At 44.3% G+C, this 26,648-nt stretch overlaps 1 protein-coding gene across 11 annotated transcripts in view; it reads right to left on the bottom strand.

Annotated features, from left to right (window-relative positions):
• rbfox1 (RNA binding fox-1 homolog 1) overlaps positions 1–26,648 on the bottom strand; it is a 1,351,350-nt gene that overhangs the window by 292,953 nt on the left and 1,031,749 nt on the right. For all 11 annotated transcript variants that reach the window (XM_068056115.1, XM_068056118.1, XM_068056113.1 and 8 more), the window contains one exon: positions 22,500–22,742. In XM_068056115.1, the coding sequence (XP_067912216.1) occupies positions 22,500–22,742 (243 nt within the window). The remainder of the gene's footprint in view (positions 1–22,499; positions 22,743–26,648) is intronic.

Here is a 26,648-nt window from a genome sequence, read left to right as displayed (position 1 = left end):
TGCTTTCTGTGTACAGGACGTAACTGGGCAATTTTCCACATTGCCAGGTAAATGCCAGTGTAGCTGTACTGGAACAGCTTGGCTAGGGGCACGGCAAATTCTGGAGCACAGGTCTTCAGTACTATTGCCGGAATGTTGTCAGGGCCCTTAGCTTTTGCAGTATCCAGTGCCTTCAGTTGTATCTTGATATCACATGGAGCGAATCGAATTGGCTGAAGTCTGGCACCTGTGCTGCTGGGGACTTCAGGAGGAGGCCGAGATGGATCATCCACTCGGCACTTCTGGCTGAAGATTGTTGCAAATTTTTCAGCCTTATCTTTTGCATTGATGTGCTGGGCTCCCCCATCATTGAGGATGGGGATATTTGTGGAGCCTCCTCCTCCAGTTAGTTGTTTATTGTCCACCACCATTCACGACTGGATATGGCAGGACTGCAGAGCTTAGATCTGATCAGTTGGTTGTGGGATCGCTTAGCTCTGCTTATCACATGCTGTTTACGCAGTTTGGCACACAAGTAGTACTGGCTTGTAGCTTCACCAGGTTGACATCTCATTTTGAGATACGCCTAGTGCTGCTCCTGCCATGCCCTCCCCGCAGTCTTCATTGAACTCTGTTCTTGCACAGGGAAGTGGGAACGCTGAGGCGCAGCCCCATAAGAATGGCATTGACTCCGTGGGAGTTGCACGTATTGTCCTCTCAGGGCGGCACAGTGGTTAGCACCGCAGCCTCACAGCTCCAGCGACCCGGGTTCAATTCTGGGTACTGCCTGTGTGGAGTTTGCAAGTTCTCCCTGTGTCTGTGTGGGTTTTCTCCGGGTGCTCCGGTTTCCTCCCACAAGCCAAAAGACTTGCGGGTTGGTAAGTAAATTGGCCATTATAAATTGCCCCTAATATAGGTAGATGGTAGGGAAATATAGAGACAGGTGGGGATGTGGTAGGAATATGGGATGAGTGTAGGATTAGTATATATGGGTGGTTGATGGTCGGCACAGACTCGGTGGGCCGAAGGGCCTGTTTCAGTGCTGTATCTCTAAACTAAACTAAACTAAACAAGCCAGCCTCTCAATCAGTGCCCCTATTGCTGCCGGACAGCCAATTGGACCAAACTGCCAGGGCTGAAGAAGAGTTCTAGCAGCCTGCAACCAGGCCTTAAACAGCCAAAGCTCGATGTGGCCACCACAGTTGTCTCAAATGGCCTCAATGGAAGTTCATCAGACTTCCACCTCCCAAACTGAAGGCAATGAAGAATCAACACAAATAGCACTAGATAGGGAATAGGGATAACCCTGGGAATTATAGACCAGTCAGTCTTACGTCGGTAGTGGGCAAGTTATTGGAGAGGATTCTGAGAGACAGGATTTATGATTATTTGGAAAAGCATGGTTTGATTAGAGACAGTCAGCATGGCTTTGTGAGGGGCAGGTCATGCCTCACAAGCCTTACTGAATTCTTTGAAGATGTGACAAAACACATTGATGAAGGAAGAGCAGTGGATGTGGTGTATATGGATTTTAGCAAGGCGTTTGATAAGGTTCCCCATGGTAGGCTCATTCAGAAAGTGAGGAGGCATGGGATACAGGGGAAGTTGGCTGTCTGGATACAAAATTGGCTGGCCCATCGAAGACAGAGGGTGGTAGTAGATGGAAAGTATTCAGCCTGGAGCTCGGTGACCAGTGGTGTTCCGCAGGGATCTGTTCTGGGACCTCTGCTCTTTGTGATTTTTATAAATGACTTGGATGAGGAAGTGGAAGGCTGGGTTAGCACGTTTGCCGATGACACGAAGGTTGCTGGAGTTGTGGATCGTGTGGAAGGCTGTTGTAGGTTGCAACGGAACATTGACAGGATGCAGAGCTGGGCTGAGAAGTGGCAGATGGAGTTCAACCTGGAAAAGTGTGAAGTGATTCATTTTGGAAGGTCAAATTTGAATGCAGAATACAGGCATAAAGACAGGATTCTTGGTAGTGTGGAGGAACAGAGGGATCTTGGGGTCCATGTCCATATATCGCTCAAAGCTGCCATCCAAGTTGATAGGGTTGTTAAGAAGGCGTATGGTGTGTTGGCTTTCATTAACAGGGGGATTGAGTTTAAGAGCCGCGAGGTTATGCTGCAGCTCTACAAGGCCCTGGTTCGACCACACTTGGAATATTGTGTTCAGTTCTGGTCGCCTCATTATAGGAAGGATGTGGAAGCTTTAGAGAGGGTGCAGAGGAGGTTTACCTGGATGCTGCCTGGACTGGAGGGCATGTCTTATGAAGAAAGATTGAGGGAGCTAGGGCTTTTCTCATTGGAGCGCAGAAGGATGAGAGGTGACTTGATAGAGGGGTACAAGATGATGAGAGGCATAGATAGAGTGGATAGCCAGAGACTTTTTCCCAGGGTGGAATGGGCTATCACCAGGGGGCATAATTTTAAGGTGATTGGAGGAAGGTTTCGGGGAGATGTCAGAGGTAGGTTCTTTACATAGAGAGTGGTGGGTGCGTGGAATGCGCTGCCAGCGGTGGTGGTAGAAGCAGATACATTAGGGACATTTAAGCGACTCTTGGATAGGTACATGGATGATAGTAGAATGAAGGGTAGGTAGTTAGTTTGATCTTAGAGTAGGTTAAAGGTTCGGCACAACATCGTGGGCCGAAGGGCCTGTACTGTGCTGTTCTATGTTCTATGTTCTATAGGTAAATAAGCATATAATACAAGCTTTAGGGCTTTGCACAAGTGTTTTTTTTAGTTCTTCATGCTTAACATAGCATTTATCAAATGAGGAGTGCTAAAGTATGGTGGTCTAGTTACCTATTCTTTTTAAATGCTGTGTGTCTTGATATTCTTAGTGAACTTACAGAAAATTCATGAAGTTGTATTGAGGATATTTGGATGGTGAGTGTAAGGAGTGGGTGAGACGGAAGGAGGGGCTATTGGTGCATTGGGGAGGGGAGTGATTCTTCAACACAATCTCTCTCCAACAAATTTCTGCCCTGAGAGCTCTGCTGGGCATGTCTTCTTCTAGAGCCTTTGCTTTCTCATCCCCCACTTTTATGTTCCTGCTTCAGATCTTCCTTCTCTGACAGTTCAATTGCTTCCCACTTTTGTATCACCAAGTTGTTCAGCATGAAATAAACAGCCATGGATCGCGACACTTGCTCTAAACTGTATTGCACCGATTCCCCCCAGAGCTATAAAGGTAGCAGAACTTTTATTTTAAGAGTCCTAGATAGTAATGCTCAGCATCGGTTTACTAGTTCCTGACAGGTGTCATGAGACAGCGCTGAGGAAATACCCCTTGTCCCCAAGCAACCTGACTGTGACTTAACCTCCTGAATAGAAGAGAGGGGATAGTGGAACTGGACTGTATGAAAGTATCATGAGTAGTGCCAGCATTATTCCTTGCCTGTTTTCACAGATGAGTTGGCTATTCAATGACTGGAAGCCTTTTCGGTTGTAGAAAAGTCCCGGTTTGTGACAGGGCTATGTTGGTACAATCTATTACTTCATCCAGTGAAAGTGAGCAATACTAGAAAATCCCAAACTTATTTTCTCCAGCTTACCAGCCTCCATGAGGAAGTTAGTTAACTGTGCGCCTGGAACCTGCCTGATTGAGGTGTGCTCAGGAAACTGACTAATGTTGCTGATGCCCCCCTGGAGTCTGGAATGAGGCAGATGCATAAATGTTTAAAACTACAGTTACCTTCACCACCACAGGAAAGGCTGTCTTTATCCTCATACTGGGGTCCAATTTTTACTGCAACACGTGATACAGCTCAGTAACTGCCTCCCTGAAGTGCGTCCACCCAAAAAACTGCTCCTCTTTAGGTCAGGTATGAGAACATTTTACTGAAGACTCACGTACTAGAATACCCACTCCCCTATCCCCTGCTTTGCTCTCTCTTGGTACACTCTCCAACTCCTTGCTCTTTATTTGGCAGTCTCAAAGATAAACCAAGCAGCATATCCATGTTGCACAATCGTGCTGAAACCAATGCTGAAAAAGACTTCGGCACCTCAAAATCTAGCAGACAGCCAAAAGATCCTTAAAAAGATTTGCCCCAAGGCACCCCAACCATCTACACAGAGACTTAATTTCAATGGAGCTGAGGATTTGTTAAACTAACAGTGGGCTTAATTTTATCAGCCCCAGCCGCCCCCCCGACGGCGGGGGTCATGGCAGGGGTGCCCAGAAAATACCTCTGGGAGAGGCCTACAACGGGCCCCGAAGCCGGGAGGGGCCCACCCCATTTTACTGGCAGTGGTGATGCTTTGTTGTGGAGCCCCACCGTTCGGTGACGGAAACTTTATTTAAATAAATGTTAATGAAAGCATAATTACTTATCACGTCATGACAGCCGTCCCATGCCGATATTCCGCCCGGTTGCCAGAAATTCCCCGCCTTCAGACCTCTGTTCGGAGATCCGAAGCGGGACAATGGTGGGGAGGGGGTGGAGTGAGGTTTTCAGGGTGGGGGGGGTAAACGGCAAAAAAGTACACGATTGGTGGAGGGGATGGTGGAAAGGGGTTGAATGGTAAAGTGGAGAAAGTTCGGGGGGGAAAGGTCAGAATTGAAATTTTAATTTGTTTAGCTAGGAAGGGCTAGTTAGATATTGATTGCTCATGGTGGAGGGTGGTGGTGAGAGAGGGGATTTAAACTGATAATAAAGTTTTAATTTAAATTTTGTCCACCTGTCCCTTTATAAATAAAAATGATCTGAAAGGCTTGAAGCCCTTTAAAAATGGCGCCTGCGCGGTGGTGCCGGATGCCGTTGCCGGGGATGGAGCGGCCGTTCTGCCCCCTCCATGTAAGTGAGCCACTGCGCTAAGTATCACCGCAGCTGAGCGGCACACATCTCGTGCGTGCACTGCACCGTTTTTGAAGCTGGCCGGAGCTTTAAAAATTCAGCCCAGTGTTGCAGTCTGCTTCATGACTGCCTGATCTATGTTTGGCTGGGCAGGTTTAGAACCTGACAAATCAGGCATTCCAGTCACCAATTTCAAAAAAGGGTCCTGATTCAGGCAGTGAATATAATTTAACGAAGCCACCATTTGTTTTAGGTGGTCGTCAGGGACCCCTCACACTATGCATGACCTGATATTGACTCAAGCACACACTCCCAGCACCGTTTCAGCATCCAATTTAGATCCAAAATATGGGTGAAAAACATTGAAATTTGTCCCCAACTTAGCCAGATACTATAGAACCTTTAAATGAACTGAAGGGAATTGCATTCTTTTTCTAAAGAGATTATATTTTCTCCAGTTGAGAAAGCAAATTATGGAACACTCCTTATAGAGTCATAGAGTTATACTGCACAGAAACAGGCCCATCGTGTCCATGCCAGCCATCAAGCACCTATCTATCTAATCTAATATAAGGCTGTCTTTGGGAGGAACCCAACTCACCTTGAACCTGCCCACTTCCTGTTTTAATGGAGGTGGGACAAGGGCTGGGTGGCCAATCCCCTCATGGGAAGTAGGTTGGTCATTTAAATATTATAATGATGCTACCTGCCTTCATTTTAACAGTCACTCGATTTTGAATTCATCTTGGCCGGGTTTCCCAGGCCTCAGGAAACTCAGCAGATTAAGGGAGGTGAGAAGGGCTAAGTCCATGAGGTAAGTGGCTTTCCAGCACTGTTATGATCCCTTTAGAGATCAATAAACCAAAAGAATCAAATTTACCCAAATAGAAAAAAACAGATGGACAAGATTTTACTTTTATTTACTTCAACAATCAAACCAAAATCAACATAAATTAAGCATGAGCTAACAGACAGATCACAATCAATAGATATATATTACAAATTACACATTAACTATCGGATACAACAGAGAAAGATCTCACAGATTTACTGGGCAGTCCATTCACCATGTACAGTCACGAGGTTCTTCAAAACTTTAAACTTCCTCAGGTAGATCTCCAGCTTTTTTCTTCAAATATGCATCCACCAATTCTCACCAGACAGCAGCTCTCCTTCAGTTCAAACTCCATGGGTGTGGTCTTCACCAAAAGGCACACTTCTCCAGAACATCCTCAGCTTGGCTCACGACAGTCTTGATGGCATAGAATCACCAGTATTACCTTTATGCAAGCCCTTCAGTGACAATCCCATGCACTGCATGGCCGGGTCTGGTTAATCAGCTACTTTAAGTAACAGAAACAGCTCCTGGATTCAGTCTTCACTTTCTTCAGCTTTCTGGCGCTCCACTAGTGCCTGACCTGGGGAGAACTCAGTCTCCTTTTATCTGGATTTAACCAGGTTCAGTTTCCCCGGAAACCTGAAGTTTTTTTTCAGCTTCTGTTTCAGTTTTAGTTTCTGTTTCTGTTTCAGTTTTTAGGTTCCATTTCTGTTTCAATTTTGCTTCCCTCTTCAATTAGGATGTCTCAAAAAAAAAATCAAGCTTTGCAACCATGGATTCCATCACAGCACTGCCTGTAGGCCAGGAGGAGCTGGAATGTTTCTTCCAGGCACAACAAGCTACCCAGTAAACCCCCTCCCCCTGTGATCTGTCTGCTGCAAACACCCTTACCACCATCGAACCCCAACCTTCCGCCCACCGACCATAACCGTCTTCCCCCAACCAATGGCAGGACATTCGGGAAACCCATTCTTCCGGATTTCCTGAGCTCACAACAGGCTCCACCTCCCTACCTCCACCCCACATAGAATTCACCTCCATGTTAAAATCCAGGTCCAAATACCTTAACTACACAAATTTGTGCTTTGGAATTGATACAGTTTCACAGTATTTACTGTGCATAGCAAAAAGCAATCACAGATTTTAAACACTAAAAACCGCCATATTTTGAAAGTTAGCAGCCTTATGTCCACAGTGAAGGTTCCGCATGGACTCTGCATATCCCCCCAGGGAGAGGAGAAATGCCTGTGGACTGAATCTACTTTGGTCACAATGTCTTTAATGGTAGTTTTGTTGAGGTAGTGTCCCTGTACTTCTGCAAGAATAAATTAAATCACACTTTACCTGCTCCTGAAGTTTATTTTCTGAAATTCAATCTGTTGGCTTAAGACTGTGAGAAATTTTATGTAGCGAGTTTTGTGTTGGCAGTATTTTGCAAAGTTACAGACAGAAAGACAGACAGACCAACTGTAAGTCCATACACGCCTCATTCAAAGTACCAAGGGAAAAGATTTAATTGACTACGTGAAGTCAACAGTCAAACAGGTACCGAAGCATTAAATAAATATTTAAAAAAAATAGAATTTGGGTTAATTTTAATTGAAAAAACAATGGCTGATCATAGCATGCAACAACATAACCACCTAGAAATTCAATCACACCTGAAAATGAGCGTGCAGAAGGCAGGACATGCGACATAGACCTGTTCATGTTGTTCCATTATAATGAGTCAGGACTACCCAAACTATTCATTGGCTGCTTGCCTGTTTGGGAGGGCTGGAAACTGATAATTAAAATAATAAAATACTGCAGCTGCTGGAAATAAAAACATAAAGTCTTGGAAATTCTCAGCAGGTCTGGCAGCATTTGTGGAGAGAGAAACATTTCAGGTCACTAATAGATTTCTCTCTCCGCAGATGCTGCCAGACCTGCTGAATATTTCTGGCACTTTGTTTTTATCTTGGAAATTGAGCATCTCTAACCTCACTTAAAAGCAGCCAGTGCCTCTTAAAGGGGAGGTTCAACGCCCCATAAATGGGCACTATTTCATTGAATTTCTTGGCCAAACTGTTTAAAATCTAGATAAATGAATATATTCTTTGGCCTTCACTTCCATTAATGTGCGTAGCATTAAATCTACTACGCGATGTGTTTCAACCTTGGATTACCTTGCCAAGGTCAAAGCTGACCTACTGTTTCTGCAGGAGTGTGGAATGCCACACCTCAGCACCTACAGGCAGTGGTCGCGATGGTGGTCCCACGGGCCATCGATCTGGTCGGGGGGTAATGACTGCCGTTCCTCCGGCCTGGGTATTCTGCTGCGGGGAGGTAACTTCACCATCTCCGAAGTTAAGGAGGTGGTGGGCGGCCGCCTCCTCGTAGCAGACGTGATGTACAACAACGCTCCGCTCCGGTTGATCAACGTGTACGCCCCGGTACAACGCAGCGAGTGGCTGACCGTCTTCCAGCAGCTCCCACTGCTGCTGGCGACGTCCAGGCCGGTCATCCTAGGCGGTGACTTCAACTGCATCATCGATGTGGCTGGATGATCCGGCAGTGACGACAGCAAACTGGACGCTACGTCCAGATTCCTAATCGAAACAGTTAAAGATGCCAAACTGCACGACGTCTTCAGCAAACCTGCAGATGGAGCGCAGCGCAGATACACATGGTCAAGATCGGACGGGTCTGCCCGTTCCAGGATTGACTTCCTGTTTGTGTCCCGTGCTGTCACGGTCGGATCCACCGACGTCAAGCCGGTGTTCCTCTCCGACCACTGCCTCTTACTGGCCGACTGTCACTTACAGGACGACCAGCGGGTTGGCAGAGGGACGTGGAAGCTCAATGCGACACTGCTGACCCCAGCGAACGTTGAGGAACTCAAAAGGGATTACAAAGGTTGGAGGACCGTGAAACCCCTCTTTGAGTCTCCAGTTCACTGGTGGGAAGCGATTAAGGAGAACATCAAGAGGTTCTTCATCCACAAAGGTGTTCAGAAGGCGAGAGAGAGACAGAGGGAACTGTCCCGACTCCAGAAAATTATGCAAAATTTACTCCGGTTGCAGTCAATGGGGGTCGAGGTCAAGGAGGACCTCCAAGAGGTGAAGAGCCAGCAGGCCTCGCTCTTTGCCATGGAGGCCTCCAAGATCATCTTCCGGTCCAGAGTCCGCTCCATCGAGCAGGATGAGACGTGCTCGCGTTACTTCTTCCAAAAGGTACACAGAGAGAGCTCTGTTATCAGCAGCCTGAAGGAAGAAGATGGCTCGGTAACGTCTTCGCAGTCCGACATACTTAGGATCAGCAAATCCTTTTATGCTGGGCTGTATGACGCGAAGCCCACAGACAGCAGAGCCTCCCAGTCCTTCCTGTCATCTATCACAGAGGTCTTAGATGACAGCAGGAGGGAGAGACTGGACAAGCTGCTAACTCTGGACGAGCTGACAAAGGCCGTCGAGTCCTTCGAGACGAGTAAAACTCCCGGGAGCGACGGCTTACTGGTCGAGTTGTACTCGGCCCTGTGGGACCGGGTCGGCCCGGACCTGCTGGAAGTATACGAGAGTATGCTCCTGGCCGGCAGCATGTCAGAATCCATGAGAAAAGGCATCATCACCCTCATTTACAAGCAGAAGGGGGAGAGGGCAGAAATCAGAAATTGGCGGCCCATCTCACTGCTTAATGTTGATTACAAGATTCTGTCCAAAGTCATAGCCAGTCGAGTCAAGTCTGCTCTGGAGTTGGTGATTCACCCCGATCAGACCTGTACTGTACCCGGCAGGAAGATCTCTGATAGTCTCGCGCTACTCAGGGATACGATCGCCGACGTACGGGACAGGAGGGTGGACACCTGCCTCATCAGCCTGGACCAGGAGAAGGCTTTTGACAGGATTTCGCACACCTACATGATGGACGTGCTTTCCAAAATGGGGTTTGGGGAGGGAATCTGCAATTGGATCCAACTGCTCTACGCAAACATCAGTAGCGCAGTCTCAATCAACGGGTGGGAATCGGAAAGTTTCCCGATCAAATCTGGAGTCAGACAGGGCTGCCCTCTGTCCCCGGTCTTGTTTGTTTGCTGTATTGAACCCTTTGCTGAGTCTATTAGGAAGGATGCGAGCATAAGAGGGGTGACAATCCCAGGCAGCGGAGGCACTCAGGTCAAAACCTCCCTGTACATGGATGACGTCGCCGTTTTCTGCTCGGATCCGCTGTCCGTGCGCAGACTGATGAGCATCTGCGACCAGTTCGAACTGGCCTCAGGAGCCAAAGTTAACCACGGCAAGAGCGAGGCCATGTTCTTTGGCAACTGGGCTGACCGATCCTTTGTCCCCTTCACCGTCAGGTCAGATTACCTGAAGGTGCTGGGGATATGGTTCGGAAGGGCCGGGGCGTGCACCAAAACATGGGAGGAGCGAGTAGCCAAGGTACGACAAAAGTTGGGCATGTAGGGGCAGCGATCTCTCTCCATTGTGGGTAAGAACCTGGTCATCAGGTGCGAGGCGCTCACGTTGTTGCTCTACGTGGCGCAGGTCTGGCCCATACCCCACTCCTGCGCTGTGGCAGTCACCCGAGCCATTTTCCGTTTCGTCTGGGGATCTAAAATGGACCGGGTCCGGAGGGACACGATGTTCAAATCTCTGGACAAGGGCGGGAAAAATGTACCCAACGTGGCCCTCATCCTGATGACCACCTTCGTGTGCGGCTGCATCAAGCTGTGTGTCGATCCCCAGTACGCAAACTCCAAGTGTCACTACGTGCTGAGGTTCTATCTGTCCCCGGTGTTGCGAAGGATGGGCCTGGTCACATTGCCGCGGAACGCTCCATGCAGTTGGGCGGTGCCGTACCACCTATCCTTCGTGGAGCAGTTTCTGCGGGAAAACACCTTTGACCACCGGTCCATCAGGCAGTGGTCTGCACGGAATGTCCTCAAGGCCCTACGGGAAAAGGAAACGGTGGATCCTGTCGGATGGTTCCCCGAGCAGACCGTCAAAGTCATTTGGCGGAATGCCTCATCACCAGAACTTTCAAACAAGCACCAAGATGTAGCTTGGGTGGTGGTGAGAAGGGCCCTCCCCGTCAAATCCTTCATGCACACCCGAAGTCTCGCCCCCTCCGCACAGTGCCCCCGCGTTGGCTGTGGTGGGGAAGAGACGGTCGCCCACCTCCTCCTGGAATGTGCCTTTGCAAAGCAGGTGTGGAAAGAGATGCAGTGGTTTTTGTCAAGGTTCATCCCAAGCAGCTCTGTAACACAGGAGTCTGTGCTCTCCGGGCTGTTCCCAGGGACGCACACCGAGACAAACATCAACTGCTGCTGGAGGACTATCAATTCGGTGAAAGACGCCCTTTGGTCTGCCCGAAACGTGCTGGTCTTCCAGCGCAAAGAGTTGTCCACCACCGAATGTTGCAGACTGGCACATTCCAAGGTCCAGGACTACGTGCTGAGGGACGCACTAAAGTTTGGGGCAGCCGCAGCAAAGGCTCAATGGGGAAAGACCACAGTGTAAGGTTCCCCCACCAAGCTGGACTGAGGGGCTGGATCAATGGGAAACCCCTCGAACTGTATCGTTAATATTCTCAATTGCTGTAAATGTAAAACTGTAATTGACATGACAATTGTGAAACAGAAGGGTTGGGAAGAAACTCATGACAGTATTGAAGGAAACTGATCTCCCTTGCAATGTTTGTATGTTTTGGTGCTGTTTGGAAACTGTTTGGCAATGTAATTTTTACAGATTTTTATGAATAAAGTATATTTGGAAAAAAAAAAAAATTCTTTGGCCTTCACTGCTCAGCCCTACATGCATTAACCAAAAATGGTATTGTCGCAAATTGACAGCCTCCATTTAGCTCAATCACTGACTGAGATAAATGGTTCAATATTTTCCTCCTCCTTCCCAATATACAGATCCTTAAGTACAAACTAACATTTGTCCAAACTGAGATTGTTTCTGGAATAGTTCCTATTATAATTGAGAGGGGTAAATCTGAGCAATCTGCAGCAATAAAAAATGCTAATTCTTGAAAATTTAATTGCGGCATGTGACTAAACAAATAACAGTGAAATGTAATTTCAGTGAGAACCAGCACTTTGATTGACCCCTGTTTCCAAAGTTAGGTTGAAGGCGAAGGAAAGGTCCTGTGAATTCAAGATTAAATTGACAAACTTTAAGATGAACTAAAATAAATGGAAGGTTTCACTGAAATGAATGAAGTGATAAAAACAAAATAGAAGCAATCCATTAGCACGTCCTGAGAAAAGAAAGATACTACTATATCAATGCATATTCTACTATCTAATAAAATATTACCAGAGGAGGAAAGGAAGGAAACAGGTAATGAGGTAGTGAGAAATAAAAACATGATTCTCTAAAGGCAAAGATATTGAACAATTAAATAAGACTCAAAGTTAAATTGAAATAGCCAGATTGACTGGTAAGTATGTGAATGCATAAAGCATTCAAAACCAAATCTGAGAGTTAGAATGGTTAATAACTATTGTTGCGATATCAACGGCCTGGCTTACATTTAGACAGGACTGGGAGCTTGATATTCATGGTTCTATGATATTTTCAGGAGAGACAGGAAGAGAAAACTTGAGTGTGAGGTGGCAGTGTTGCTGTGGAATTGTATCATGGTGCTGAAACATAAGGACCAGCGGTTTGTAGGAAACATAAATCCCTATGGAGCTAATAAATAGGAAGGGAAATAGTACAATTTTCAGCGTGCATTACAGGCCACCAAACAATGGAATGAGGGCCTAGGAATTGATATGTGTCTGACTTCAGGTAAGAACCTAGTGGTAAACATAAACGGAAAGGCCAAAACAGATGAGCAAGAACACTTTGTAAAATTGATCCTCTTGTGCCCTCAGGGTGTGACCTACATGCTGGGGCTACCAGTCATGTCCCAAGAAGCAAACTGCCAGTTGTAAGGAGGCCAGTAGGCATGCTGGCACCAAAGCAATAGTGAGTCTGGTGGAGGGCAGGGAGATTGGGGGTGGGTGGCAGCGTGGGGAAAGAGAGTGGACAGCAGTTTCAACGTGCAGTCAGAAGGGGCACTATTACTCCTTCTGGCTCCATTTTCATGTAAGTAGGCTTTTTTTTAAACCTACCTTTTTTGGAAGCAGTCCCTTTAAAGACTATTATTTGGCTGCACTATGCCTGAGAAAACTGAGCTCAGTCTGTATGGTGCATGTTGCGGTCTGAAATAGGCATTGAGCCCATTACCTCAGTAGATCAGGGACTTAACATGTGATTCAGGCAGGCACCCTAACCAATGTGGCCTGTGTCACATACTCGGCATGGATTTAGCATCGTATTGGACCCTTCAGCACCTGTTGCTTTCCTGAAAAAAAGCTGCTGTGTAATTTAATTTCTGGGCCAAGTTAGAGGTGGAGAACTGAAGACATGTTACAGAGCCATGCAAGATCAGCAGAAGAAATAAAATGGGCCATTTTAAATGTCTCAAGGCTGTCTGGAATAAAAGTAAAGCATGTGGTCAAACTGGGGAACGCCATTTGGAATGCTTCCTAGACCACTTCCCAGACCAGTACCTTTCAGTTCCAACAAGAAACATTTTGTGCCCAAGGTGTGGTTGTCGCCGTGGGGCCGGAAAGCTAAGGGCACCCCTGCCTCGGCCGTTCGGGGGACACCTGCCACATTTTTCGGTGCTCAGACAATTTTTGTGGGAATTCTCCTGCTCAGGGTTAGTCGTGAGGGTGGTGGGGGGGTCATTTCAAAGAGTTGGCCCTTGCTGCTGGGATGGCCTCCATGGGCCAAAGTGCCCAATCAGGAGGATCCCACGCCCCAACCCCATCGAACCTGCAGGGAGGCTTAACTGGGTGGCCTCACCATATGGAGGAGGGTTCCCCACCACCCCTCCCCCAATACCCCAATGGTAAAATACCGGTGGTGATGGGAAGAGGTCCTTAAGTGGCTCTTAATTGGCACATGACCTCAATTAGCCTCTGGACGGGAAGGGTGTCCTCAACCTTCCTTAATCTCGGTAAAATTCCATGGTGTCGCAAAGGCGACGGGCACTGCATGCCCAACTTCCCTTGCCATTTTATGACTTGGGGGGGGGGGGGCTGGGGAGCACGGGCCTCCTACTTGGCCACTCAGTGGCCCACAAAGGGGCCCCACAGCGGCAATGGCTGCCTCCGTAGCACATCACCCCCCACCCACCACCCCGATTGCCAGGGCCTGCCTGCCCAATTGGCCTCAGCAAGACCCAACCCCACTTGCCTTGCTGTTGGAGGCGAGTGGCTTTCCTAAAAGGGGATCGCAGCCCCGGTGGCAGGCAGTTAATTGTCTGCCTGCTGTTGAATGAGGCTGGGGATCTGACAAATGGCTGAGGCAGCGTTGCACCCACCACCACCCTCCCACCACGCTTTCTGACCCATCTTCGGGAGCCCTACCTCCAGAATAAAATCCAGCCCCTATTCTGAATTCCCTATTTGATTTCATGTACTGATGGCCTCTAGTCTCTGGGATTGTTCTCCTTAGAGCAGAGAAGGCTAAGAGGAAATCTGATAGAGGTATTTAAAATCATGAAGGGCTTATATAGTGTAAATAAAGATAAACTGTTTCCAATGGCTGAAAGGTTTATAATGAAAAGGCGCAGATTTAAGTTGATTGGCAAAAGAACTAGGGGTGGCATGAGAAAAAAAATGTCTTTACGCAATGAGTGGTTAGGATTTGGAATTCAATGTCTGATAGGGTGGTGGATACAGATTCAATAGTAGCCTTCGAAAGGGAATGGGATAAATACTTGGAGAAAAAAATTGCAGGGATTTGAGGAAAGAGTGGGAGAGTGGGAGTAACTAGATTGCTCTTTGAAAGAACCATCTCAGACTCGACGGACAAATGACCTCCTTTTGTGCTGTACTATTCTATGGCCTTAAAATGTACAGTTGGGAGGCAGAATGCTAATGTGAGAAAGACTAACAGGAAGGAAAAGGAAAAAGTAAGGGCTTGTATAACCAGACAAAATATTTAAAAAAAGAGGGTAGGGCGACTCAGAGATGAAGGAAGGAATCTAATTGTGAAATATGAGAGTATGATAGAAATAGTAAATTCATAATTTGTATTGATTTTTTAACAAATGATAGAAAGGAGAACATAGATGCATTTACAGGAGGATATGAAACAATTCTTAGAAAAGAAATTGGTTCTAAAAAAAATTTCAAAATGCAAGGTCACTGAGCCCTAATAGCATGCCTCTTAGACTGTTGAAAGAAGTGAGCGAGGAGATAGCAGAGTGTTAAATGTATATTTACTGGGTGTTTAATTGTATTCAAGTGGTGAGCATTCACTGGGAAATTGACCTCTGCTCTTATAAGACTGAACCTGTGGTTGTTGGATTGGAGGTGCACACAATGTAATGTGTGTGTCTGTAAACAAAAGTTTGTAAATGTGTGAAGTCTCAGCTCCAGTTCTATCCTTCACTGCCTGGCCATTTGAGTTGTAATGCAGAGATTCTGACCGCAATATTTTAGTCTTCATTAAATATGCAAACTGATCCAAGGGACTGGACAGCAACCGATTTCTAACACTCTTGATCAAGAAGAGAGAGAGAGGAATAAACTGGATAATTATAGAGTAGTTAGCCTAAAGTCAATTGCAGGAAAAATCTTAAAATCCATAATGCATGACAAAATTTGTATGCAGTTAGAGATGCATGGGTTAATCGATGACAACCAGCATGAATTTATGATGGCATATTTGACAAATTTAATAATGTTTTTTGAATAAGTAACTAATTGGGTTGATAAAGGAAATGCAGAAAATGTAGAGTACGTGGATTTTCAGTAGGCATTTGATAAGATCTCTCACAAAAGGCTTGGTAGAAAATTTCAGGAATATGGTATAAGAGGTATTGTAGCAGCAGGGATAGGACAGTGATAGGCAGGTAACAAATAATTGGGGTAAAGGGGCATTGCTTGGACTGGAGAAGGTTTGGAAGTGATGTACCCCATAATTAGCAATGGGTCCACTTTTATTCTTGGTATATAAATTTTGGTTATCAAAGCCTTTCAGACAACTTTGAAATAATACATTTTTGCAGAAAAAAAAGTCAAGGGTCAGAAATTTTCTCGGCGCTGTTCCCACTATGCAGACTGATCTCCCATCTTTCACCCTCAAGTAACTTAAGCTCATCCAAAACTCTGCTACCCGTATTTTAACTCGCACCAAGTCCCATTCACCCATCAACTTGTGCTTGCTGACTGGCTCCCGGTTGAGCAATGCCTCAAGTTTAAAATTCTCAGCCTTATTTTCAAACTCCCCCATGGCCTTGCCCCTCCCTATCTCTGTAACCTCCTCCATCCCCACAACCTTCTGAGATAGCTGGACTCCTCCAATGCTGGTTTCTTGCATATCCTCAAATTTAATTGCTCCATCATTTGTGGCCATGCCTTCAGCTGCTGATGCCTCCAGAATTCCCTCCATAAACCTCTCCGCCTCATTGCCTCTCTTTCTTCCTTTAAGACCTACCTCTTTGATCGATTTTTTTGTCATGTGCTCTAAGATTTCCTTATGTGGCTCATGTCAAATTTTCTCTGACAATGCTCTTGTAAGTGCCTTGAGACATTTTGATACATTCAAGATAGTATATAAAGTATGTTGTTGCTGGAAACATTTATGTGCATAAACAGCCACACTTCTGAAAATGATACAACAGCAGAGCGTGATGAGCTCTGAGAAAATTTCTGGCCTCGGATTGGGACTATACACAGAATGGAAAGATAGGGTGCTGATGAAAAAAAATACACCTGGACATTCAAATCTATAACTTCACTGCACTGGAGCATCGCATGACTGCGTCACTGCAGCGGAGCACTATGTCACTGCACCATGTGACCGAGTCACTGCACCTGAGCATCGTGTGACCGCGTCACTGCACCGGAGCACAGTGTGACCGCATCACTGCACCGGAGCACTGCATGACTGCATCACTGCACCGGAGCACCACGTGACTGCATCACTGCACCGGAACACTGTGTGACTGCACCGGAGCACCTCGTGACCGCGTCACTGCACCGGAGCACTGCGTGACTGCACCGGAGCACCACGTGACCGCGTCACTGCACCGGAGCACTGCGTGACTGTATCGCCACACCATAGGTTAGCAGTTGTTCAATCCAAGTGGGCAGGTTGCTCAGGAAAAAGTGGCCTCAGCTTTACTTTGCTTCCTTCCCCCTTTCGCTCAACTCTATTATACAAAGATTGCTTGATCCAATGCCAATTGCGTGTTTTCTTTTTAAGTACTATAAAGTGTACAGGACAACCTGACATCGCCTTGACGTATATGACTGGAATGTGAATTACAGTATATTATTGCTTAATAAAGATTTTGAGAGTTCAATAAAAAAAATCTCAAAAAGATGCGCTTACCTTTAGCTCTGTTAACTCCAAAATAGCAAATAGGCTTTTCTTCAATGTGGCTGTGAGTGCTGCATTTGTTAAAGAAGGAATGCTTCTTGTTCTGTGTGGAATGTACCTGCTCTGTGGATAGTTAACTAAGTCTGCTCACGGTAATGACAATTAATTCCCCCAAATGTTAGGGCTCTGAGGTTTGTTCCACCCGGAAAAGTGCAGTGAGTGGAACCTGTGTCCATCTGTGTCAATGACCACAAATACGATCCAAAATCTGAACTCCATAGGATGAGTGGCAGCACAGATACAAAATTTGCTAAGAGACAGAACATGGAAAGTTGTGGTGGTTATTTATTTGACTGATAGAAGTGTATACAGTGATGGCTCTCAGGGCTCAGCTCTTATTGATATATATTAATAACCTGTACTTTGGTATGCAGGGCACAATTTCAATGTTTGCAGATGGCACGAAGCTTGGAAATGTAGTAAAGACTGAGGAGGATTGTAACAGACTTCAGGAGAACATGGACAGACTGATGAAATGCGAAGACACATGGCAGATGAATACAGAGAAGTGTGATGCGAAGTATTTAGGAAGGAAAAATGGAGAGAGGCGATATAGATTAAATGGCACAAATTTAAAAGTGATGCAGGAACAGAGAGGCCTGGGATGAATGTACACAAATATTTGAAGATAGCAGGACATGTTGATAGAACTGTTAAAAAAACGTACTGAATCCTATGCTTTATAAATAGAGCGATAGAGTACAGAAGCATGGAGTCATGGTAAAACTTTTATAAATGACTCGGACCTCTTAGGTGCTCACTGGGGTTCATGCTAGCACACACTAATGAGAGTTCCACTGAGGACTTTAAAGGGCAGAATTCCCAGGTAGCTTGAGAATTTCTTTACATGCCTCTTTGAACTAAAGAATGGCCCATGGTCCCACCTATTGAATTTTAATGGGTCAGTTCAAGCAGCTTCAACTCCTGTCATAACTAGGATCCTACCCCCATCCCTGCCCCAAGCACAAATCAACCAATCTGCCTTCTCAAAGTCCAGGAATTTGCAGTGCCAAGTAATCAATAAACAGATAACTGCAATAAAAGAGAAGCAAAATAGCAGAGCATTACAGATTGGTTTCAATATTAAAAAGTCTGTTTAATCCAAGCTGGATTGCACCATGGTACAGAGAGGAACTACAATGGCTCAGGTGCACTGTTTCTGTATACTAAGGTATCAAGCTTTTCATTAAAGACCGCCAAATGCCCAAATACTTTAAATTTAGATTGTTGAAAACAAATCTGGTTTGTTCATCCAAAAATTATAATTTTTTTGCTGATGATAGTATATCTTTTAACCCTGTTATTCTAAAAATGTTTTCCCCAAAAGCCTTAGCATCCAATATGGTGGGCAAGGTGCCTGCACTCATTATTGGTGGAAATGCACTTCCTGCCATTTTGGCAAAGACAGAAAAAGTGGCGTCCAGTGCCCATGCCTGAAACAGGCACCCTATTTGCATATGCAAGGGGTTTAACACCTGTTTGAGGACCACTTTGCAAATTTGGCCATTCTGAATGCACTTAGTGCTGGGCCAGCTGTGAAAACATCATCTCCAAGCAACCTAACCGGTGGTCCTTAGATGACAACCAAAAAGCTAAGTTTTTTTTTAAACTTGCCTGAATTTAGAGCTGGAAGGAACAGAAATCTTCCTCCTAGATCCATTGCAATACTGAGTGTCATTGCTGGCTCCGGCCCACCCATTTCACGAATGCTACCCTTTCTCCTGTTTGGCCCCTCTCTCCTGAGTGCCTCCTCCATCCCAATCCTTGCCCCCACTCTCCTAGGATCTACATGAGGTCCTCTGTCGGCAACGCAATGGCCCAAAATTGAAATGCTCTTCATTAGCAAACTGCCTGTGTTGGCCAGCAAGTGTCTGCAGCTGACTGATCTCATAAATAAAGCTTAATATCAGGTGTGCCTCGGGTCCACCTGTTATGGAAAAGCAAACCAAATTCTAGGCCCCTCATCCTCATCTTGTGGGTTTATGTGTAACTAATGTCATTCAATTTATATATGGACATTCAGTGAGGTTAAAGCAGCCACAAATCCTCTGAGCATGACTATGTTGCAGGACCCAGGCCAGAGGTACCCTGATAACCACTGTTGTGAGATGAGAAATACAGAACATGACTGTAGGCCAAGCCAGTTGTCTCAGAAACTGTGCCTTATGGATTGGGACATCTAAACAACTCAACAAGAGAAAGATGTTCAAAGTAGTTATTGAGACCCAACAATATAATTCCTTGTGCTTTTTTGTTACAAAGACAAAGATAAGCATTTTAAAATCTAATCCTAGAAGCCTGCCAATCTAAATTATACGAATTGAAAGCAAACTACTGTGTCTAGGTTTGGGTTATGTTGTCTCCTAGGGGCTTAGGATGTATTGCAGTAAAATGAAAACTCCCTCAGAAATCAATATATAGTGGGTGAATATTATCATGTATCTAGTTCATCCATAAAAGATGTTCACAGGCTTAATGTAACCAGTCCAGGAGCGCATTTATTCAGCGCTAATGACATAAATTATTGACATTTTCAATGCTTCAAGACTGAAGGTACAATTTTACCAAGAAAAAGCCAAGGATTTATGGATAAGGTCATTCTAAAATTGCAATATTTATTTCCCCGGCCTTTTGCAGGCCTGTATTGTATCTATGTGGAAAGTATAATAGATTATTTCTGCACACATTCCCATCATCATTTAATCTTACTGCAGCTATTAAAAGTTATTTACATTTCATTGCAATGCTCTGTTCACTGATGGATTGCTTCCAAATTAGCTCAAGCAGGTGAAGATAGATATGTAACTAGAATGGGCAAGTGAATCATTGGAAACAGCATGCGCTTGTTTGAGGATTTAACTTTTTTTTAACAATTGGACAGCATATTTCGTCACACTGATTTGACTTGCATTATCTATGGCTAAATGCTCTTTCGCAGGCCAGTTAATTGCATACATGGAGTAAGTTTTAACTTTCTCCTGTCTTATTTTTCACTTTATATGATGCCATTATCTGGAGGAATATTTGGCTTGCAAACCAAAATTAATGCTTGGGATTTCAGGTATCTGAGATGCTGCCAGGGATAAAGTTCTGCTGTCAGTTTCCTAATAATCCCATTCATATACTGATCTAAAAGAAAAACACTCTTTAAAATTGTCTCAGAAAATTATTATGCACCTTCAAGCACTGATTTGTAAAGTTACTTACAAATAGTATTAAAATATTGAGTGAAATAATGAATTCTCTGTACTGTTTAAATCATCAATTTTATTCCACTGCTGGCAGAAGAAGGTAGCTAAACTATGACAAGCCCAATATACTTTTGTCAAGTTCTGTCCATCTAAGCAATTTATTTTGGCTTTGACATTGGTGCCACTGCGGTTTGCAATTAGAACGTTCATTCCAGTTCGAAAAGAAATATATACCTTTGTCATTTTTGTGCTCTCAGTTTATAATGGCATAATAACCTAGAAAATGTAAGTGTTGTAGTGCTAAAATACTACCAGACACAGGACCAACCTTGCAACTTTTATGCTGGAGAATTGGATTGATTCCCAATCAGAGGCTCAGAAGTTTGAATTGCCATTTGTTCTTGCCTTATCTGTCCTATTGGGTATGTTTTGCCAACTTTTTGCCACGTTGATTTGATGGGACCTAGCAAGGCAGTGGAGCACTCTGGGGGTGGCTGGGTGAAAAGTGGCTAAACAAGATAAGCTTTACATTTTATGCCTTGTTAACTAATGGTGCAGCATTAAAACTCATTAAAAGATTTTTGCAACCAGATCTCCCTATTCCTCAGACTTGGGATTTTGGGTTTGAAAAGAAGATAGTTGGGGGAAATGAGGTCACATGGTTGGACTCGCTGGTACACTGACCACCAAGCTAAATTGGGTTCCTGACTTTCTGGTCTTCAAGATTCTGTGGATATTTTTTTCAAGTATTTAAACTCATTACCTTGAGGCCTCATCATTTTTCTAAGAAACTGTTAAGCAATGCTATTGAAAGCTACCCAAAACCTGAAGAACACTTGAGGCAGTAATGGAAAATATCCTGCAGAATTTCCACGTAACATTAAAGACAAGAATAAAATGGGACAGAAAACTAAAATTTCATCCTCAATGTATTCAGCATCTAACAGAATCAACACTGCGGTCTATTGAATGTACTTAAAGTGTTTTATGGATCCACTATGAAGCAATATAAACAAGCTGGCAGGCCACAGGCCTAGCCTGCTAACATTGCTTTGCTGCAACCAATAAAATATCATACTGTCTTAAATGGACAAAGTTCACCTTCTGGTACCTTAATGTAACATCTCCTGATATGGTTCTAATGGTGTATGTAACAAGAAATCAACAGGAAAATTCCATAGATTTCACTGTCCTGATTTGGACCATTACAAAGTAAGAACTGAACAGTCCTCGAGGATATTGGTGACTGAGGCAAATGTTCATGGGGACAGTGAAGTGGTGATAACTGAGTGGAACTAGTCAACGTGTTTCATTGGACAGTACTTTCTCATTGAAATATAGTGTTGTATATTTTCTAAATGCAAGGTAAGCAATTAAACACAACACCACAAACTATCAGATTCTGGTTAGTCTAATAGCTGTATTCTTAATAACACAACAATTGTACTAGCAATACAAAAATTGTATTATTAATAAAGATTGGAATTTACATTGGAATAAACTTTAAAATGACTCTACCTAAAATGATGGATAATCTGTCCAGCTCCATTTTGAATGTAACCATACACAGAGCAATTACAGCAACAGAGGCCAGACAAAGTGCTATGCTTTGTTTATGGTTTATTTTCTTACCTGGAAGTATATGACATTAGAGCTATTCAGTAAACTGCTTAATGCAATAGGCCTCAAAGCTGTTGGTTTCTCCTGGGAGTGTTTGGTAGTTAAACATAAAATATCAGTCAAGCTTTCTAGATGGTAACACTTTATTGACTGTTAAAGCGCCAGTGGTGGCTGGGTGGCACTCTTAGATGTCTTGAAATTTGAACCCATTAAAAAGACACACTCCTTACGAAAAGTGTTTGACAAAATCATATTGTATGTTTGCAAGCACCTGACCAATGAATACGAAAACCATTCTTGTGTAATTCACAAATCACACATGAAGAAAATGACACATGGTTCTTCTGTTTCTATGTCCTCCCTGAACAAACATATTTTTTCGTGAAGAATGTGCCCCTTTAATAAGAAAAGTGGTGGCAATATTCTGAAGTCCTGACAATTTATGGAAAATGTTTCAATCAAATAGAAGACAATAGTGAAATCCAAAATCCAATTCACAGCCAATAGATCTTTTTATGATGATTTTAACCCAACATTAATTAGCTGGTAAATGCGAAGATAAAATGCAGGCAAACAAAAATATTGTGGTTCTGACCTGTGGACTAGAAAAGTAGAAAATTTGCACTTACTGTGGCTGTTCCGGACACGGTTTGTGCATTTGTGTCAGTACCGCTCTGTTCTGAATGTGTCTGGGCAGTAGGGTACATGTTTAACGTGTGCTCAGGGACTGTTGTCTGGCCTGTGTAGTCCGGGGCTGGATGGGGATGTGGAGCTGTGTATTCTGTCGGGATCCCATTCTGAGGTGGAGCAAACTGAGCTGACGCATAAGGCTGCGCCATAGTGTCAGGGGGTGCTGTGGCTTCCTGGTTACCCTGTGAATCAGAGGAAAGAATAACATGAACAGAATTAAAGACAGGGAAAACTCATTTCCAGGTGTAGTTGGCATGCTGATTTCTCAAACTAGTCTTTCCTCAGTCATAAAACAGCTGTTGTGTGGACCCTGCAAACTCTTATTAACATCAGTGCTTTCAATGCAGCCCCCCCCCCCCATTAATATTCATGCTTTCACACTTTGTGATAATTACTACCAACATTTAATTAGAAACACTAAACTCTCACACATTACCTCGGCACCCAAAGCTTCATGCAGCTTAAAACTCAAATGTTTAGTACAAATGTGAAACTGTTTATAGTGTGATGTCTCAACAGCGTCTGACACTGTGAGGATTGTTATTGAAGTCATCAGGTTTTTTTTGAAGCTGCTTTGGGGCTTGGAATCCCTTATAAAGTAGTTGCTGGCAGCAGAGGAGAAGAACAAAGGATGGCAGACTGTCAGCCTTTGCTAAATGTGCTGGCCCAAATCTAATGAAAACCACATTTAGCTTGAAAATATGCTTTACGTGGCGCAGTTAAAAATCCAGTTTATTGCTTTCAGCTTGAAGGCAAGCGATAATATAACTAAAAACCAGTCTAATCACATCGAGGTCTACGCAGACCCAACACATTAAAAAAACCCTTTTAAGTTGTCAGTTTTGACACAGCTCTGAAGGCTTCATAAAACTCCTCTGCCACATAAAGGTCTAAGTAGCCAGTTTTCAAAAAAGTGATTCAGAGCTCTTTTTGCTTTCTACAGTCAATTATGTTGGGATTTTTGTGACAATCAGTAAGGACACTAGACATTTAGTGTCAGCATTCAAACACCGAGGATTTGCAGCTTACAATGAGTGCTGCGAGGTTGATGTAAATTATATTAAGTAAAACTGCCACACCATCAAGAGAGCAATGTGGGCTCACACACAATAACAAAACTCCCTTGTGTAACAGTGAAATGAACAATAATCCAGCAACTCCATGGAGCTTCCAAAAAGCCTGCTGCCACGCTTGCATTACTGAGCCTTAATGGTGTAATGCCGTTGTGCACCTGGAGACTAAAAGCTGCACCACAACAGAATCTCATATCACTGCAGCACTTAACAGTGCGAGCGATTCACACTATAGCGGAGTCTCTCACATGGGACCTGCACCTATTGCCCTGCTTCACAATTCAAACAATTCCTTGTTTCCCATCCCTCCTCAAAAGATATAATTTAAAGCCAAAAGGAAAGGAAAAAAATACCTGCTGCACCATCTTGCTCCCTTTTTCCTCCATAAACTTATGAGCTGGAATACTAGGCCCTAAAGCATCTGCCAAAAGCAAGCATCAATTATGGATGAAGGCGTGTGCGAGCATGTGTATGTTGGTGGGAGGGGGGTGGAGGGAGCTTATGCATTGTTTTCCGACCTCCCACTCAACATCTGACTGCTCCCAAACCTGAAACATATGGGTTTTCCTGCCAGACTTTATCCTAGTTAATCACAGAAGGCCACTCCTCTGACGACTGCTACCAGAATCAGTGTAATAGCAACTGCCAGACATTTTAATACAGTATCAAAAAGCAGTATGCAAGCTTCTGCATTCTTTGGCTGCCTGAACTACAGCTTTAAAGCAAAGAGTACTTTTTTATGTTTGACAATATGCCCACACACATTGACACTAAATAAAGCATTATTTCAGCCTCAAGCCACTTTAGTTACAAATCTTATTGCTGAAGACACAAAATGATCAAATGCAGACTTTGCTCTTCCAAACTAATATATCACACTTGTGAGAGCCGGCAACTGTGAAAATATTTTCCACATTTTCACAGTTGCAACGTAATGATATAAACGGATGGTTTCTAGTTTTCTATCCTTTTTTCAGCTTTAAAACATACAAAGAAGGCTTTACAAAAGTAAACTTTTAAATCTGGAAAAAATATCCATAGTTAAAGAAAACTAATTTCCTCATTCCTATTTCTACTATGGAACTAAAATTAAATTTCATGAGAATCCTTTCTATATTCAGGGGTAAATGGCTAACAACAAGGCAGTTAAAGTGACGATGTCGTTTAGATGAGCATAAGACAGATTCGCATGATGACCTACACTTTACATTCAAATTTGTGAAATATTATGCTGCAGCTTTAAATTATCATTTATGGTTGAAACCAGAAGTTGGTGCTTTTTGTATCAATTATGTGTTCTTTTCTCAGAAAATACAAATTTAAGGACAAAATTTTGCATAATTCTTGCACCAACATCGACAATATGAATCTTGTACACATCCCTTCTTCTTCTTTGGGCCTCCTTATCTCGAGAGACAATGGATACGCGCCGGCGCATGCCTGGGCAAATTTATGGAGGTTGAGAGTTGCCCAGTCGTCAAAACCCCCCTCTCGGCCTTTCTGGTGGGGTCCAAAGGAGTGCAGGACACGACGTTTGGCACCAGTATGGCTGCAGGAACTGCCGGAAACATGCCAAAGGTGACACATGACCGCCTACGAGGTTCCGCTCCGGATTTTCTGTTAGGGTTTACTCCCTTAGCCTTGGTCTCTCCCGAGACGCCCACAAGGCAGTGGGGTTGTTGGGGCCCCCACACAGGTGTAGGATGGTGCCGGTGGGAGGAGGGGATGCAAGGGGGAGGGGTAGAGGGAGGAGGGGGGGGGTGCAGGGGAAGGGGGTGCGGGGTGAAGATGGTGCGAGGGGGGGGGCGGGCTGGGACGGGGTTGTGAGGGGGTGAGCTGAGAGGGTGGAGCAGGGAAGGGGACGGGGGGGGGGGGGGGGTGGAAGGGGGGTAAAGGGGGGGGAGGGGGGGGTGGAATCTGGTGCAGGTAATAAGCCATTTCCTCAGTGCCCACCATCGACGTCCGGACACATCCCTAATGCACAGTAATAACATTTTGACTTCCTGACTATAATAGAGGTTGGATCAGTTGCTCCTGTACTAAATAATGCAAAGTCCATCAATACATTGGCTGAATTCCCTTTGCTAGCTGTGGCTATAAAGGGATCAGCTTTGCTTCAAAAGAAGCTCCCTCAAGTCTTTGATAGAAGCAGCAACAGCCAATTATACAGCTGCAGCATAAAAATGAGTGAACACTACCTAGACACACTAATACACAAGACAGAACGTGCACTCCAAGAAAACAGCCAAAACAAACAGAAAAGTAAGCATAATTGAAAGATTTGGGTGCCCATTTCATGGTACCTCCTCAAGATTAAATAAAATGAACAGTTACCCAGACGTATTCCAAAATAATTGAATTTAACAAATAGATTGGTCAAACAACTAGTAAATTTGCTCACATCACAAATCAATATAGGATCATTTGAACATGCATCTTTTATTCCCTAGTTTGATTTGTAGTTTCTTTTCTCTTTTATGGCTTCTTCATCATTCTGCTCACTATGCCAGTGGGGGGTGGGGCCCCTGATTGGATCTGTTCAATTATATTCCCTCTGTTCTAGGGGAGGTGGCCACAACATGGGCAATGACCAGAGCTCATCATGTGGACAATCACAATACAAGACTCTGTGCCAGGAGAGCAAAATAATAATTAGTTGCTTTTTAAATCAAAGTGACAATTTGTTTCTTTTTTGGGTACTCATTTTGTGAATACTTTAATTAGTTTGCATTTGAACATTGAGTCTGTCTTCTGACATTTTAATACAAGTCCCACATGAGCACCTAATAGCATATAATGTTGCAGGGTTTTGAGGCTTTGTTCATCAAAATAGACATGTCGATGAATTATTTCTTACATTTGTCCTAATTTTCACACCTAATATCTATATCGATACCCTTAGTCATCAATTTTTTTCAACACAAGTTGCATTGTGCTGCATTTAAAGATTAAATTGACTCCACAGAAATAATACATTGGCTGGAATTTTACAGTGGGCGGACAGAAGCCGGACTC

The sequence above is a fragment of the Heterodontus francisci genome, chromosome 24, assembly GCF_036365525.1.
Source record: "Heterodontus francisci isolate sHetFra1 chromosome 24, sHetFra1.hap1, whole genome shotgun sequence".
Taxonomy (NCBI): Eukaryota; Metazoa; Chordata; class Chondrichthyes; order Heterodontiformes; family Heterodontidae; genus Heterodontus; species Heterodontus francisci.
Note: the sequence above shows the minus strand (reverse complement) of the source record. Positions and strands in the feature narration are given on the sequence as shown.